Source organism: Clupea harengus, chromosome 17 (genome assembly GCF_900700415.2).
Source record: "Clupea harengus chromosome 17, Ch_v2.0.2, whole genome shotgun sequence".
Classification (NCBI taxonomy): Eukaryota; Metazoa; Chordata; class Actinopteri; order Clupeiformes; family Clupeidae; genus Clupea; species Clupea harengus.
Genome location: NC_045168.1, coordinates 10,902,776 through 10,919,414, shown reverse-complemented (window position 1 = coordinate 10,919,414; position 16,639 = coordinate 10,902,776). Strand labels below are relative to the sequence as shown.

The window sequence follows — 16,639 nt, the reverse complement described above, 5'->3', positions numbered from 1 at the left end:
AATGTACCCTGTCCACTTCCAGCAAACAGATTTCCAGATCTATTCGGAGTACTGCAACAACCACCCCAACGCCTGCCTCCAGCTCTCCAAGCTCATGAAGGTCAACAAGTACGTGTTCTTCTTCGAGGCGTGTCGCCTGCTCCAGAAGATGATTGACATCTCTCTGGACGGCTTCCTGCTCACGCCCGTGCAGAAGATCTGCAAGTACCCACTGCAGCTGGCTGAGCTGCTGAAATATACCAACCCTCAGCACAGGTACTTCACCCACACAAACGACAAGATTGGCAAGAAATTACAAGATTGGCAAGGGCTGTGGGCCATGTTGCAATGATTTAAAATAATATATTGCCAGAGTAGCTTTTTCTGTTCTTGTCTGTCTAGTGTCTGCGATAGACAATGCTAGTTAGCTTAGCCAAACATTCAGACAGTTCACTTTGTACTGTTTTGTTCGTAAAGCAATCATAAAATATAAGTAGAAAGCTGCACAAACTCTGAAATCGTAATTTAAGTATATTCCAATAAGGGAGAGTAAATATGTGCTTTACCTTTTGGCCCTTGAATTGTAATAGGGACTATACGGATGTGGAGGCTGCCCTGAATGCCATGAAGAACGTGGCCAGACTGATTAATGAGAGAAAACGGCGACTGGAGAACGTGGACAAAATCGCCCAGTGGCAGAGTTCCATAGAAGACTGGGAGGTAAAGCACAAAGCAGTGTGGGATGTCAAGAATGATCAGAATAATTATTCTTATTTTGCCTTCTTAGGACCATCAATAATGATGTGTTGTGTGTGTGTGTGTGTCCCCTCAGGGTGAAGATGTCCTCACTAGAAGTTCGGATCTGATCTTCTCAGGGGAGCTGACTAAGATGTCCCAGCCACAGGGAAAGAGCCAGCAGCGCATGTTTTTCCTGTTTGATCATCAGATGGTCTACTGCAAGAAGGTGAGATGCCATGAATTTGCTCGCCATTTAGGGACCGAAACGCTTTCCTCTCTTGAGACTTATGAATGTAAATGAATGTCCATGTAAGTGCTGTTCCCTCTATCCTTAGAATCAGGCACTTCAAGTGACTGTAAGCGACCTTTTTAGCCAGGAAGGCAGCCCATCCATTACCCTTGACTATTTAGCTGTTAGCATTTCAGATTTATCCATCCATAGTTTACAGCACTGCCTAGTGGCATGTGCTTAACAGACATAACACAGAGTGTGGTGCTGGTCAAGATTGCTATCAGCAGTTTAAAAATTTTCACTCAAGGGCCTGCAGGCATATTTGTCTCTCTAATTAGCCCATTTTCCCATTAGCATGTCCATTTCAATGAGTTTCATCATGTGATCATATTCAAACTAAATCAGACCCATTCTTCAAGCACCTCATTTTTTAAGATGACCAGAGTCTAACCCATGATGCTTTTCATCCTCTTGCCCTATAGGACCTCCTACGAAGGGACATGCTTTACTACAAGGGTCGGATGGACATGGACCAGATGGAGGTGGTGGACGTGGAGGACGGGAAGGACAAGGACTTCAACGTGAGCGTGAAGAATGCCCTGAAGCTGCGCTCGCCCACGGGGGACGAGGTCCACTTGCTGTGTGCCAAGAAGCCCGAGCAGAAGCAGCGGTGGCTACGCGCCTTCACTGACGAGCGCACTCAGGTGCAGCACGACCGGGAGACAGGTGAGCCTCCAGTCCCTGTGTCAGTGTAGGCCTGTGGCTGAGCTTGATCAGTGGCGCTAATAGCATTAAGGTAATGGGTTCGACTCACAGGGAAGCGTGTATAGCGATGAAATGCATGTCTCTCCTGTACTCTACGTTGGCCTGGATAAAAAGCATCTGCTAAATGAACGCAATTCAGTCCTTGTGCAGCTGGACTTCCAGTTGAGGCAGGTGTATGCGTGAATTGTTTGTTTTCAAAAACTATATACTGTCTGCATACCAGCATTTCATTTATACTAGTTTAAACATCTGTGGCGGTTCCAGCGCAGTAAACCACCAGATGAATCCTAAACGTACACCCTAATGCTGGGGTTTACCCAAACAAAATGTTGTATCATATGGATGCTTAACAACTGTCTGTTTAAGTGTTTCAAATGTCTGCATAGTGCAGAGAGAGAGAACTCCCCTCCTCTTGGTCTGTGCTGGGCAGCCCAGTTCCAGGCCCCCGTCTGCCATGATGGAGTGCAGCTCCCCTTGCTTTCTAGGCCTCTGCTTCCACACACACAGAGAGCCACCTCATCCCATTAGCAGTTTCCTCAGCTGCACTGCCCCGGCATTACGGTGCACTCTAATCCTTCCCCTAGATGGGCACTCAGTAAGGAGACGTCTGAAAGCTAGCAAGAGAGAAAGAGTGGTAGACTGGAGGAGAAGAGAGGAGGAGACAGAGAGAAAGAGAGAGAGAGAGGGATGAGGAGGGGGAGAGAGAGAGAGGGGAACACACACTTAAGTTAATTAGAAGTGCTCATAAGATCGTTCGTCACGTCTTCGGCATGTGAAGCAAACGAGCCGGTCGCCCCCTCTCCCAGAGGTATCCTAGGATAGGTCATACATCAGGCCCTGGTAAAAACGTGACCGCTCATTCTCCTGTCTCCTGGCCGGATCCAAATCCACTCGTGTTAATACTTAAATGCCCATTTTTGGCCGCCGGACAGAGAATTTTGTAATTGGCAGCAGCAAAATGGATTAACATGCCTGATCTGGGAGATAAGCAGGCAGCCATCCACAAATCCATCTCATGCTTGACTGTAAAGCTGAGCTCACTGACAGACCTGGGGTGCACATGTGGGGGTGGGGGAGTGGAGGTGGAGTGGGGTGGAGAGGGGGGGTTCTGAGGACACAGTACAGAGGCAGTGCCATCTGGATGTAGCCGGGCTAAGCGGGATGCTTGGGTTCCGTTCACGTTCCCACCTCTGATCCGATCAGGGCAGACTACACCACTGCCTCCTCTGGAACTGCATATCTGGCTATTCCACCTGACTGGAGCCAAGGTTCTGCTCATTAGTTCCTGTCAGTTTGAGAACCAGGAAAGGCAGTTCATGTTGCTGTTGTTGGAAAGCAGGAAAGCAGTCTTTCGTTGTGGGATGTTTGCCTTGCACAAAATAACACCCCATGTTTTGGGTGATGACTCATTCCTCATCCTCCTGCTGGTGGATGCCTGTGAGAGGCGCCAGACAACGAGTCGGTTTCAAAGACCGCAATCAATCATATTTTAAACAATGTAGATTTTCCATGGCTCATTAAGAAATGTTTTTGCATCTATTGGGTAGTGCGTGATGCGTAGACTCATTTGTTTTACAAAGAAGAATAGTTAGAAGAGTTACTTGTTGTACTGGCAATCCTGTATAATTCAGTGAGACTTTGGTTTTGATTCTTCCCCCATTTTATTCTAGGCTTCTCCATCACTGAGGTCCAGAAGAAGCAGGCCATGTTGAATGCCTGCAAAACCCATCCCTCTGGGAAACCCAAAGGTGAGAGCAAAGCATGCCAACATTTCCTCACCGCTCAATGTTTCCTTATCAGTGTCGACTCCAGTACACATGGCCCTTCTGGCCACTACCTGCCGCCGCCCTGTCCTTGATCTCTCAGCACAGCCATGCATGTAGCCACGTGGCAGAGTAGTTTTGCCAGCGGCTGGGCTGTGAAAAGAGCTGCGCTGGCGAGAGTGTGCCAAAGGGGAGCCCAGTGGAGCGAGGAAGGATCCAGGGCATTCTGTGAGCCAGCTCTGGGGCTTTCTCTGCTCCAGCCCAAGATTAAGCGCTCTCAACTAGCTCATGTTGCTCAGTTTCTGTCCTCTGTCCCAGGCTCTTGTGTAGTGCCAGAGACAAGGTCTGTGTTTACATAACACGCTTCATCGAAACCAACTACCTACTGGTTTGGGCAGCGGCAGTGTGTATATGTAACCATTTGTGAGAGTGATAAGAGATAGACGTCTTTAAGATTAAAGCACACATACAAACTTCGTTTAAACAGTGTGAGCTTCAGGATTAAAGCATTGAAAAAGATGCACAGCATGGTGGCTGTCTAACCCTCTGCCCCTCTCCTCCCTCCCACCCTCCCCTGCCCGCAGCGGTGACCCGGCCCTACTACGACTTCCTGCTGCGCCAGAAGCACCCGTCGCTGCCCTCCGCTGTGCCCCAGCAGCAGGTCTTCATGCTGGCCGAGCCCAAGCGCAAGACCTCCAACTTCTGGCAAAACATCGGCAGACTGACGCCTTTCAAGAAGTGAAGTCAGGATGGAGAGCGAGAAGGAGAACGAAAGAGAACGGAGAGCTCACTTAGCTCGTGCCTGAACTTAAACCGTACCTTTTATCCTCCTTTCTGTTTTGCTACATTTCGTTTGGGTTTCGTTTTCGTTCGTCCTTTCCACGTCATTCCTCCAAATAAATGACCAACTGTTGCTAGGATACCGAGGATGAAGATGACAGTAATGGTGGCGGTGTTGGTGATGAAGAAGATGATGATTATGTTTCATTTTTTGTTGTTGAGAAAGCACTTTATAGGTTGGTTACAATCAGACATGGACATAGACTGTGTGTATACTCTGGGAGACTGCCCTAGAGATTGTTGGTCCACTCTGAACTATGAACAGCATGGATGGTTACTAATACTACTACGGCTGCCAGACTTTGTGTGGATTCGACAGCAGCCCTGTCTTTGAAAGATACCAGACTGACGAACATTTCTTTACTTTTACGGTTTCTGCTTGTTTGTTTGTTTATTTTGTTTGTGTCAACAGTTGCCAATTGTTCGCAGTGCCAGAAACATTTGCATTTTTTTTATTTAAGTTCGTTCTTATGTCGGCTATGGAAAAAAAAAAGGTTTAAACAAAGGGGCATCATGATCTGTGTAATTATTTCGGTTCCGAAACAGTCGCACCATGTCTGATACCATCTGATTTCAATTAGCCACAAGGATAGCCATCTAAATGGCGGCCTGTAGAACCCAAAGATGATACTTCAACTGAGAACTCATGGCTGGTGCAATTCAAACCCGTCATCTTTCTCACTGTATGAATTTCCTTCTTTCATCTGCACCTCCTTTTAGCCTTTTTTTTCTGAGTGCCCTCTGCCTATTATTACTATTACTATTATTATTACTATTATTATTATAACTTCGTTTTGGAAGTGCCATTTTGAAGTGTCTCCCGGATCATACAGCTATGCATGGACTGCTTTTCAACAAAGCGCGTCATCCAAACATGACTCTCCCAAACGTTGGCCCGTGTCTGCTTTTCCTAGTGCTGCTGAATGCAAAGAAACAAAAAAGGTAGTTTTCATGCAAGTTTCTTGCAGAACACACAGATCTCTTTAAAAGGCAAATGTGTGATTTAACAGTTCCATTCCCCTTAGGTCATGGCTAAGAGGACACATGGCCTGGATGGACGGTGTTTTATCTGGACAACATGCTCAATATGACAAAACAGCAGCGGCCTGGGAGTAATACCCGAATGTCTGAAGACCCAAGTGTTTTTTTTTCTCCTCAACCTTTTGCATATACCAGAGAGGAATGTGCCTGCTTTGGAATACTGATAGTGCTTATCTTTTTGGGGGAGGTATAATGCCTGTATTTCACACTGCCCTCCAGTCTGCGTCAGCTCCCCCTCATAGATCCTCCGTTTCCCTGGAGACAGAAGTCTCTTCTCCAGCGTCACCGACTCCCTGATGAATACTCGCTCCGTTGCCGCCACAAATCAAACTATGTTTGTTGTGACAAAAAAAAGACACACACGATTTTTCAAGAAAGAAAAAAAACTGTAACTGCTGCTTTGTGCTGGCTCTTGACAATGCGATTGGAGAGAGACTCTTGAAGAATTTATGGGAACTAGGTTAGGTGGACTTCAAGACAGCCTGTAACCATGTTTAATGCTCTGATCTTTGCGAAGCAGAATATATTTTTAATCAGCACTGCGCTAACACAGTCAAGTCTCGACACTATTGCATTTCCAGTCAGACTATGCCCCATTCTCAGTTCCAGACAATACCAATGTAAATCATTTTGGGTTTTCATCCATCCTTCTTTCTTGTAAGTGCAGTGGATTGCACCGTATGAATTAGTCTGTATATTCTCTGTAATCACCCCCTCTACTATTCCAAGTCTACTAAAATGCTGCTTGTACAAAAAAAAATGGATGACATCTTTTGAATAGGTTGAATCTGAAACTGCTTGTGGATTCTTTTGGGGAAGACACAATGGATTCTCTTTCAGTATGCCCATAAGCGCTCGAAAAGGATGACTTGTGAAGGACACGCCAGCACTGATTACGAATCTGTATAGGCGAGTGTTGAAGGGGCAGACATGGCCTTCTGTGCAGACAAAACTGAGAGACAAAGGCAAGCCCCAGAAGAAATTAGTTTTTTGTTTGTTGTTCTTTTTTTCCCTCTGTCCTTGTTTTTCCTCCCTCATAAGCTGTGAGCCTTTCTGATAGATTGCATTCCCCTTAGGAACACTATTGCAGCCAAAAACAGGACCGCCTACGTGAGGAACAGGTTTCTGTGTGTCTGTGTGTCTGTGTGTCTGTGTGTCTGTGTGTGTGTGTGTATGATGGCACCTGGTGTGAATATCCAAAAGAAGGCTCTGATTATAATTACCAAACTCCCCACTGACACACCTGCTGCTGCAAACAGGAAGATTCCCCCTCTATTGTTGTCACAAGAGGCTAGTTTCCAAATGTTCCCACTATCCATCACTGTCCTTCAATCCAGCTGTCTGCATCGTTCCTTTGTGTATCAATAATGTAAAGTCAATAATGTGCAACACCATTACCTCTGTGCATCACGTTCACCTCTACCTGTGGTCTTGTAGTCGACAGAGGGGTCTGTGGAACCATTTGCCCAGGACAAATTACTTCATTTGTGGAAACCATTTGAGAGCCATACCCCTTCATTTCCTTTTTATACTGACGTCACCTGCTGCTTCTGTTGTGGCTGCATCCTGCCCCCTGGTGGAGAATACATTTATGGTTTGCTTCTTTCCGTTTTACTATTTTTTCCTGATGGGTCGGCCATGTTGTATAACTGGTTTTCAGTCGGTTTTGTGTGACCCGCTCCCCAGCCCCTTAGACCTAGACTGGATCCGTCAGAGACACAAGCTTTAGTGCTGAAACCTTTTTCTGATGGTCGAGTGTGGACAGTTCATCTCAAGGTTCTGGTTCAGTAGAGCAGTGATCTTGAAAGGGTATTTAAGTGAATCTTTACACAAAAAGGTGTGAGACCCCCAACCACTGGAGAAAAGCATTTCTTCAGAATATCTCTACTGTGGTCATTCGTCGAGCATGTAAAGGCATTTTTTTTTTAAACTCATACATTTTTGTCTCATTTGAGATTAAAATCATCTACTTCTTTAAGCCTATAAGTAATCGTTTACCTGTTTCTACATTCGAATAATGCTATTTTGCTTAATACATGACTGTAACTGACCTACAATGCGAAAAAACACAAAACAAAATACAAAAAAAAAAAAAACACTGAAAAGTATGAGAATGCCAATTACTGCCTGTTGCAGTGTACCCTGAGTGGAGTTTGGCACTTGTGAAAATGTAAGTATAGTTTGTTTAAATTACAAAACAGAGATAAAAGAGTGTTTGTACATAATATTTGTATGTGTATGGTTGTTTACATATGCACTCAAAAATAATGGGGAAATAAAACCATTTAAAGTGTTTAAGAGATTTGTTTTTCTCACTTTTTGTCCTAAACTGGGGGCCTGAGCTGGTATCACCTAATATTTGAATAATCTTATGGAAAGACAACAAAGTTATATCTTCAGTTCATGCTAAAATAGTTAGGGCAATGTGTTTTTGAGGAGAACTGTGTACGCATCTGTAGGCTGAAGCTCCAAAATGACATCATCTTACACCTCCAGTTAAGCTTTCCAAGAGACGATTGAAATATGTCAAGGTATGCCACATCACAATATAGGAACAATGGTACAAACACCTATTGATGCCACACATCATCATTAAATGCCTCCAACTTTGAGTCCCCTATAAATATTTTTTTTCTAGTGACTTTATTGTTATTTGGTCTACAACAGCAGTATGATATACCTAATGTCTGTAATAATGAGCTATCTTGACATGTTCAGTTGTCAGAGTACTATGTTCAGAGCGCTTACACTGCTCTGTATACGACAGTGCCAAAACTAAATGTTGTTCAGCTGGGTGGACTAAGTTGCAACTGATGGATTCAATCAGAAGATACAATGTTTGTAAATTCTACAAATTAGGCGAATTTAGTTCTTGCAGTTCACATCCAGTTACATCTGAAAGCCATTGCATAAAAGTCCAAGTAAGATTAGCGTACCTCATTAATTATGTCTACAATTAGCTACAGTATTTGCTACAGACAAACATATGTTGATTCAGATGTGTGTAGGCTAACACAAAATATCTACATTTGAAGGCTCCATTAAAGTGTATTACACAAGTAGAAAATGATAAACCACTCACAATTCTCATAATTGTATTTATTTTTGGTCTTTCTTGAAAATACAAAACAAAACCACAAAAAAACATTACAAAACATTCTTTAACTGAGGTGACAAAGGCAACCTATATAGATAAGTAAAAAGACAATGAAAATCAGTCAGTTATGGTGCAACTGTGAGGTAAAAAAAGCAATGTAACATTTGGGCCCTTCTGACTCAACTCCAATTTGAGATATCTGTGTCTTTCAGTAGTGTCAGGTTATCAACCAAATTCAATTTAGAAAGAAATCTCCTTTTAAAATAATAATAATTAAAAAAAAGTCAGATTTGCAATGATTCTCTTGTCGCTGTAGAGACGTGACAACAAAAACCAAAGCAAAAACAGGGAGTAAGGCGTGAAACACACACACATACACACACACACACACACACACACACACACAACCTCACTCACAGACACCACCAATCACGCAACTCCACAAGGCCTGTTCCACTGTTTTTTTGACACACAACAAAAAATAACTCACACAGGCAAACTGGCAATGAGACATGCGCACATACACACATATACTTTGTTCCAAAATACTCTGAGGGTAAAAAATAAAAGCTAAAGGTATGATGACTTAGTGGAATGGGAGTGTTTGCTGTTTATCTAAAAAAAATAAAAAGCTAAAGGTATGGTGACTTAGTGGAATGGGAGTGTCTGCGGTTTATCTAAAGCAGAGGCACAAGCTCAAAACCTCCCCTTCTACCCTCAGAGAAAGCCAGATGAAGGCAACGCTGCCTAAAGAAATGAAACCATGCTGGCAGCATGTACCCCCCCCCCCCAAAAAAAAAAAACATAGCCATTTACCCAGAGCCCCCACCCAAACTATAAAGACTCAAAAGATACTTCACTGCATTTTGCATGGTAGATTCCTCCAGACGTTGCGCATTTGTTATACAAAGTTAATTTTACTCCATATTGACCTTTTTTTTTTTCTTACTTAACTGTACTTTGGATTTTTGCTTCTTAACAATGGTCATGGTAGGTAGATTGAGCTAGAATTATTATTATTATTATTATTATTAATATCAATTTTCAATATATACATGCATTCAACTAGATATGGATTCCAAATAAAAACAATTTTCGAACTCCCTTTGCACCCCTTTGAAGTGTTTAGAAATATAAAAAATTGCAAGACAAGTCCACAAAACACAAGTTTCCATAGAGACCTAGTCATCTGACGCAAGATATGCAGCAGGTGGGGAGAGAGTGATGCTGGGAAATGTAGTGTTGAGGGGGACGACTCCATCCCTTTCCTTATGGTCTTATTGAACACTTTGTTTTTAGTTTCTGCTTATCGCCGGATTAAGATTCATATTTTGTTTGAGGAAAAACAACTAGTCAGATAACGCTGTGCGATATCAGCACCAACTGTTAAACACTGGACTTCGTGAATGCATATCTACCATCTTCTGACCTGAGGAACAAATGAGAGATAATGATTAAAAAAAAATAATAATCCTTTTACACAGTTTAAACATTCATTATGATTTTACAAATCTGGCACTATTGTGCTTCAAACAGGCTCAAGTCAAATGGCTAGACCTGCCTCCTAGATTCAAGTGATGACAGGCAATTATAGCAGTCTACAAAAGTACAGTACAAGCCGTTATCCCTATGTTCATAGGCATTCTTGCCGTCTTTCACCATCAGCGGAATGAATGAGAGGCTTTCATTATGGTGAGCTTTGTTCCCAGGGCACAGAGAAGCACTCACATACCATCTTAGTTATAGCCATAGTCCAAAGTGTGGATGTAAGCGTTTGACACATGTCCACATGTCATGTGTAAGCCATCTCTGCCCATCTTTGAAAAACATCTATAAGCTTGGGATAATGAAGAAGGAAAGGAGAAGAGAAGGGCTTCTTACCGTGCCATTTGCTCACCACTGCGGGGGCACGTAGCTGTAGGTGGGTGTGCCAGGGGGTCGGTATTGGGGCATCTGGACCGTGTGAGGGGGCACTTGAGTGGGGGAGTGAGTCGTTAACAAGGTCCCTGAGGAGAGGATGGAAGGAACCTTTAGATAACGAACGTGTTTGGCTCATCGGAATGGCCTGCTCAATGAGGGAAGTGTAGATTACAGTAATGAATGTAAACATCCTCAGTGTGAAGGCTAATTTTGCAGTCTCGGCTAACGAGTGAAGTCGGTGACTCTTTTTGCATTCGCACAGCTGTTGCAATGCATTCCAGTGATCCTGACGTTTACAAGAATGTAAACAAGACTGCTTTTTTTGCCAATACAACACAAACCTTCCTTCAACGATTCAAAGCCTGCATGTTCCTACTGACTTACTTTTGTAGAGTTTCCACAGGGCTTTAGCCTCAGGGTCAACCCATATTCTGCAGCAAAGAAAGGTTACATGCTGCTATATCAACCTTGTGTGTTGGTGTAGTACTATGGAGTTGTAATTATGTACATCTGTTTGTTTTTGTTGTTTTTTTCTACCATGGAAATGCATACGTTAATACAAGCGGCGTAACAATTCACTGATGCGTTGTTGTTCGATATTAATAGTCTATTAATTTTGTATTCCGTGTTAAAGGGGCTTTGCAAAGTTAATGAATTGCCATGTACTGAAGGGCAACGACATCTGCGTTTTTCAGAATATTTTGTTCATATTTCTCCCCCTAACTAACTGACAAAGTGAGGCACCTGGGATTGAGTGTGTGAGACAGACTTCAGTTTATATTCATAATGTCACAAAAAGTATTTTTTGTCTATCGGAAAAGTAATAAACACAATGACTTCCATTTTTTGCCGTGCCATATAAAAATACTTCTTTGCTCTTTTATGAAGTATACCTATTTGAAGGTAAGCAATGCCACTTTAGTTGGCTTAACTTAATTTATCATGGATAAGGAATGTCTACACTAGGCAAATGTTAAGAACTGTATCTGATCGCATCGCATCTTTCTGTATTCAAATGCATCGTCCCTGAACCATATCGTACATACATATGGGATCGTCTTGTAAGGGAGAGATGTACACCCGTAGTAAATACTGCTGCTACAAAGCACATAAAGTGTCTGGTGACTACTAGAGATGAAACATGTATAGGCACTAACCCTGATACCTACCAGCTGACATAGCCATAGTGGTCCCTGCAACCATTCCCATGGCAACACCATTATGGCGGGGAGGTTGGGCATACATGGCAGCTGGCATCCCATTGGGCTGCACCACGGTAGTGTGATGAATGACGTGGGGTGGGGCGGCGTAGAGGGGTTGTGTGTAGTAAGCGCCTTGCTGCTGTAATAGAGAGATGGGGGTGGAAACAGATAGAGATGGAGAGTGAGAGAGAAGGTGATATAGAGAACAAAAGGTGCCATTACTGTAGGCTCAACTGTTGGTAGAGAAAAGTCCTAGCCATTTCTCTGCCAAGGGTTTTGATTCCTAGGAAGAAAACACGTGCAGGGCAAATGTAAACATACATTCCATTACAGCAACCAACACAACCTGCTGTTTACGGCCATCCAGCAGCACTTCAGACAAACATGTTATGCCATGTTAAACTCTGATAGACCATAGCCATGACAGGAAAATAAAATCCACCAAAGGATTGACAGAGGACTAAGATGGTGTTTTCTTTAAAATGGCAGGCGACGGCGGTTTAAACCTTGAGCGCTAAAGCGACTGAATCCCTAGTAGAGATGTGTAATTGGAAAATATCCAGCTGTGAAAATGATGAGAATAATCAGTTTGACTGGAGCTTGAAAAGGAAAGACCAGTGGAGCATGCCGTGTTTGCCCAAGACACACAATTCAGCCACAGAGGCCAACTTTGCTTTCAGGCAACTTCAGATAGTTATATATCTAATTCAGTCAAAGTCCTAAGAAGCATCCTCTCTCAACCTACCAAGACAAAGATGGGGGGGGAAACGTGACAAGCTTATCAATTATAAACCGCTAAATTCTCTTCCCTTACCTATAACTTTCCATGACACTTGTAACTACACTTCTTATATTTTACAATATTTTACAGACACAAGGTCTTACCAGCTTGTGATACTTCTGTCACACAACAAGTTAACCTGTAGTGATTAATACCCCAGTGTAATAGAACACAAATAACAGACTTGTGGAAGTTGTACATGCAGAGACTGGGAACCTACTGCAGTCATACACAACACATGCAAATCAAATATGCCTTCATGTTTAATGCAAAGGCTTATAAATAGCAAAGATGTCTTGCCAAGTGAGGCATATATATAAAAAAAAATTCAGCAAAAACTGAAGTCTAAACAGCAAAAAACAGTCTGTCACTGACACATGCACATATTCAGCTGGCCTAAACATTAGTACAGGACAGTGAGACATCCAGGTGAACACAAATCCTGTACAATTGTGTGTGGGATCCACCAATCACACAGTGTGCACAACACATAGGCTGAAACTCACCTGTGCATAGGGGTTCTGTTGTGGGTAGGTGCTCCTCACTGGGTAGACGGCTGCAGGGTAAGGGTTGGGCGATGAGGAGTAAGGCGGGACAGCACCAGTGGTGGGAGAACAGGACATTTTGAATGGTGTCCCCGGAGCGTACCCTACAAGGTCAAAAACACAGCTCAATAAAGGACCACGGCTTTAGAGAGGAAGCAGTCCATGTTATAGGGCGTGTGGTTTTGGGTCTGCGTGCCCATGCTTGGTATCATGGAAATGCACTGGAGTGTCATGTTTTTGTGCACAGGGACACAAAAGATGCAAATGCTGCTGAATGGTCAAATATTTGTGGCAGCAAAGTAAGAAGCAGCCAATAGTCCACAGCTACGAACTATTTCTGACTTCGTCATCCTAAAAACGTGAGCATACCCCTAAAAACTCTGGCACTCTCCTTCATTTGAAGTTCTGCAACGTCCAGAGTGATGAAACTCTGCTGCAAGGGCAACCTAGCCAGAAGGCGCATGTCTATCTCCAGTTCTCCCATGCACTACGAAAAGCCCTCTGGGCTAAGTCTCTTACCTGTGGGGAATGCAGGATTGGCTCCGGGGTACATATTGGGAGAAAAAGGTGGAGCAGCAGCATAACCCACAGGAAAGCTCGCTGTTGAGAGACAGAGATGAAGATCAGGGGTGGATCTGACAATGACAATGTAGACATATATCTTCAAGGTCAAAGACAAATAGGCTAGAAGGACTAGCTCTTCATGGCAATCTCAAACGGCTGTAGGATACAGGATCAAAACAACAAACTACAACGTTAGGAGAATTCCGTTTTTACCTGGGTATCCCATTCCTTTTTGGTTGGCGTATGGGACCCCTGTTTGTGCAGGGTTGTAGACTGGATTCATGTTTGAATTCTTGCAAAGAAAGAAAGACAAATTATACCTATAATTATTTTCTGCACTGCCAAAACATAGGATAATTGGGATATTTTTTAAGGCATGACAACCTCACCAAATTATTTCAAGTTTTTTTTTACATTTACCTATCTGTAAATCCAAGGGTTAACCTTAGTCGATCGAATAATTGATGTACAGTTTCGACTACAGTCCGAAACGTAAATAAAACAAAGCAAAAGCTGTTGCAGCACATTCAGACAATCCTCAAACTGACACACAAACTGAAACGTATTTAAAAACAACCTGGCAAAAGAGCATATTATGTTAAAAACAACAACAATTAAGGTACAAACCTTAGCTAGTAAACACATACTGGCGCCATTTTAACAAGGTTAATTGAGAACGATGTTCAGTTTCATTTTCACCAGCAGGACAACATGGTGATGAGGTCAAACGGAATAAAAAAAATCGCTGTATCTTCAAGATGCAGTACACACCAGTCGACCAGAAATTGTGTGGTTACCATGCGTGTAATCGAAGCATGGCTTTCAATTAGCTAGCTGAAGTGCTAACGTTGTTCGTCTCGTCCGTGTACACTGACTGTATACTGTTGTGTTACATGATTTACAACACGTTAACACCATTGCTACAAGTAGGATACCTGATTCAACACTCGAGAAAATAATTAACCATGGTGTTCAGTCGTCCAAGAATATGCGACAAAGATTCATCGCCTGACACAGGCCGCGCAAAAAAAATTGCAATGCATTGCATTGCACTGCAGGGCTGCTTCAGCATCTCGCAGTCCCGGTTATCTCATTCACCCTTCATCCACCTCTCGATCATATATCTTGGCAACAGGTAAAGGTTAAATCAGCAGTGTTATGAATATGATCATATTGAATATGTTACTTACGGTCGTAAGTGCTGTATGAGTAACAGCGATTGTGTCCTGAAATACTATAGTCGGGAATGAATTTGATGTTTTCGTTCCGATTTGCCTTTCTCTGTCCTCCTCTCTGGGAATGCTGCGTAACAAGCCTCTAGCAACGGGCGTCACTTCCGAGTACGTTCATTGAGGCTCCACAGTGATTGCACCCATATCACATGATGCGGGTACGAAAAGGTCACATGTAAAAGTTATGCATATCATTAGAATTCGCTCTGCACTGTGAATGCGTCGTTTACGTTCGTCTTGAACGAGGTCAAAGATGCTGTGACATCTTTATCTTTGATTGGATCGGAAAGCTGTGCTTTCACACCAATTGATCCATCCCAATCATAAATGGAACATACTGATTGTAATACCTCGCTATTTAATACGTTTTTCTTCATGCATCCATGCAAATTATATTAAATGCTTACAGTACTGATGGAACGGATTGGCCATACACTTCTGAATTTGCTATATGCACACGGTGGTTCAGACGTACTTCCGGTAAAATCTCAGCCAGCTCAATCCCTTTCATTACCGATACTGTTGCTATGAGAGATGGTAACAATGTTTCAGAGAAAGTTTAAGTTTCAACGCACCAACAACGCTACAGAGAGGAGGCTACAATCGAGGACAACAATTATGCTTCGGCTCCTGATCCCGCTGTTGTTGACCTAGCGCTTGATGAAAACTTGTCATTCAGAGAGGAGATCCTGCATCTGAGGAAACAAATCCAGACTCTTGGATTTGGGTTTGGTATTCACCGTTTTGCTGGCTCAGACAGAGACAATCTACAAAACACTCCAATGCTAATCATCTATGGTACACTGTTAGTTAATTAGCCTATACAAAAGAGGTTATATGTATACACACATACATATGACATTTGTTGGCATACGATAGGATAACACATGTCCTTGGGTTCACATTTTCGAACGCATAGTCAACCAGTATATTAGAACAAGTATGATACATCATTCGCCATAGTTTTCATCAGTGGCGCCACATCACTGGGAAGGCCATGGTCAACTTCATTCACTGAGTGTGGAAAATTCAGGCAGAGGCGAATTGACTACCTTATACAAGTTGCTCCTGTGACAAAGACAAATACATATACATTGTTTTGCTTTTGTTAGCATAAAGTAGCCTAGATCTTACTTGTATGATAACTACTCTTGGTTTATGCCACTTCTGTTCAGTCTCCGTGCAGCTGTGTAGTGGGGAACAGAGGTGATCTTCAGTTGGGAATAACGTGCAGTCTGATACAAAAGTGCTGCCATGCCGTAGCACAAAGCTGTCCCTGCCACACAGGTACACTGGCAGCTTTGTAGCTGCACAGGATGGGAATCCCTAAGAACAATCTGTGAAAATAAACAAACACACACATCTGTTACAACACATACATTTCAAAAGTTCTCTAAAAAAAATTGTGAGCTTTGATAAAGACAATGTATGACTACAGTGAGAAGGTCTGGAAAAACTATATGAACCAAACAACTACAGTTCCTATGCACTATATGATGTGTGAAATCTAAAATAGAAGCCAAATCATTATTAATCTCACTTTACTCATTTAAAATAACAAGGAACACAAAACAGTAACATAACTCAATCTAGTCTGTTCTAGATTATAATCGGTGAATCACTTACTTTTACAAATGTGTACGTAGTGTTATCTATGGGATATCATAGATCATCATATCAAGTAGCCTTTAGCAGTGGGCCTGTTAGATTCATAGCATTAATATGATTCACAGAAACTTGATTTCACAAACAGAACCTACATGATAACTTTCCCTTACGCTGAAAGTGTGAGGCTTTTGGCTTTTCCTCATTGACTTAAAGCACTCAGCCCTGATGGATACCTCTCATTTTCTTGAATCCTTATTTTAAACTGAGATGACGATGACGTTAAATTGTAAGTGATTTATGCAGAGACATAATGTGTATAGCTTTCACAATCG

The 16,639-nt window shown here is 42.6% G+C and overlaps 2 protein-coding genes across 12 annotated transcripts in view; one reads left to right on the top strand and one right to left on the bottom strand.

Moving 5' to 3' along the window:
• Positions 1-7,656, top strand: part of arhgef4 (Rho guanine nucleotide exchange factor (GEF) 4) — a 94,436-nt gene extending 86,780 nt beyond the window's left edge. For all 8 annotated transcript variants that reach the window (XM_042710342.1, XM_031583474.1, XM_031583478.2 and 5 more), the window contains 7 exons: positions 23-255; positions 570-699; positions 812-943; positions 1,432-1,675; positions 3,385-3,462; positions 4,062-5,259; positions 5,343-7,656. In XM_042710342.1, coding sequence (XP_042566276.1) covers positions 23-255; positions 570-699; positions 812-943; positions 1,432-1,675; positions 3,385-3,462; positions 4,062-4,219 — 975 coding nt within the window. In that variant the 3' untranslated portion in view covers positions 4,220-5,259; positions 5,343-7,656. The remainder of the gene's footprint in view (positions 1-22; positions 256-569; positions 700-811; positions 944-1,431; positions 1,676-3,384; positions 3,463-4,061; positions 5,260-5,342) is intronic.
• Positions 7,657-8,442: 786 nt separating this feature from the next.
• fam168b (family with sequence similarity 168 member B) lies at positions 8,443-16,011 on the bottom strand. Of its 4 annotated transcripts, none has more exons than XM_031583484.2 (7): positions 15,834-16,011; positions 13,681-13,759; positions 13,423-13,503; positions 12,865-13,007; positions 11,533-11,716; positions 10,337-10,461; positions 8,443-9,884 (listed from the first exon to the last, which is right to left on the bottom strand). In XM_031583484.2, the coding sequence occupies exons 2-6, from the start codon at positions 13,748-13,750 to the stop codon at positions 10,349-10,351; spliced, it is 591 nt and encodes a 196-aa protein (XP_031439344.1). In that variant the 5' UTR covers positions 13,751-13,759; positions 15,834-16,011; the 3' UTR covers positions 8,443-9,884; positions 10,337-10,348. The 4 variants fall into 4 exon arrangements, with proteins under 4 accessions (XP_031439344.1, XP_042566277.1, XP_042566279.1 ...); XM_042710343.1 differs by lacking the exon at positions 15,834-16,011 and adding an exon at positions 14,095-14,928; XM_042710345.1 differs by lacking the exon at positions 15,834-16,011 and adding an exon at positions 14,658-14,923.
• Positions 16,012-16,639: the final 628 nt, after the last annotated feature.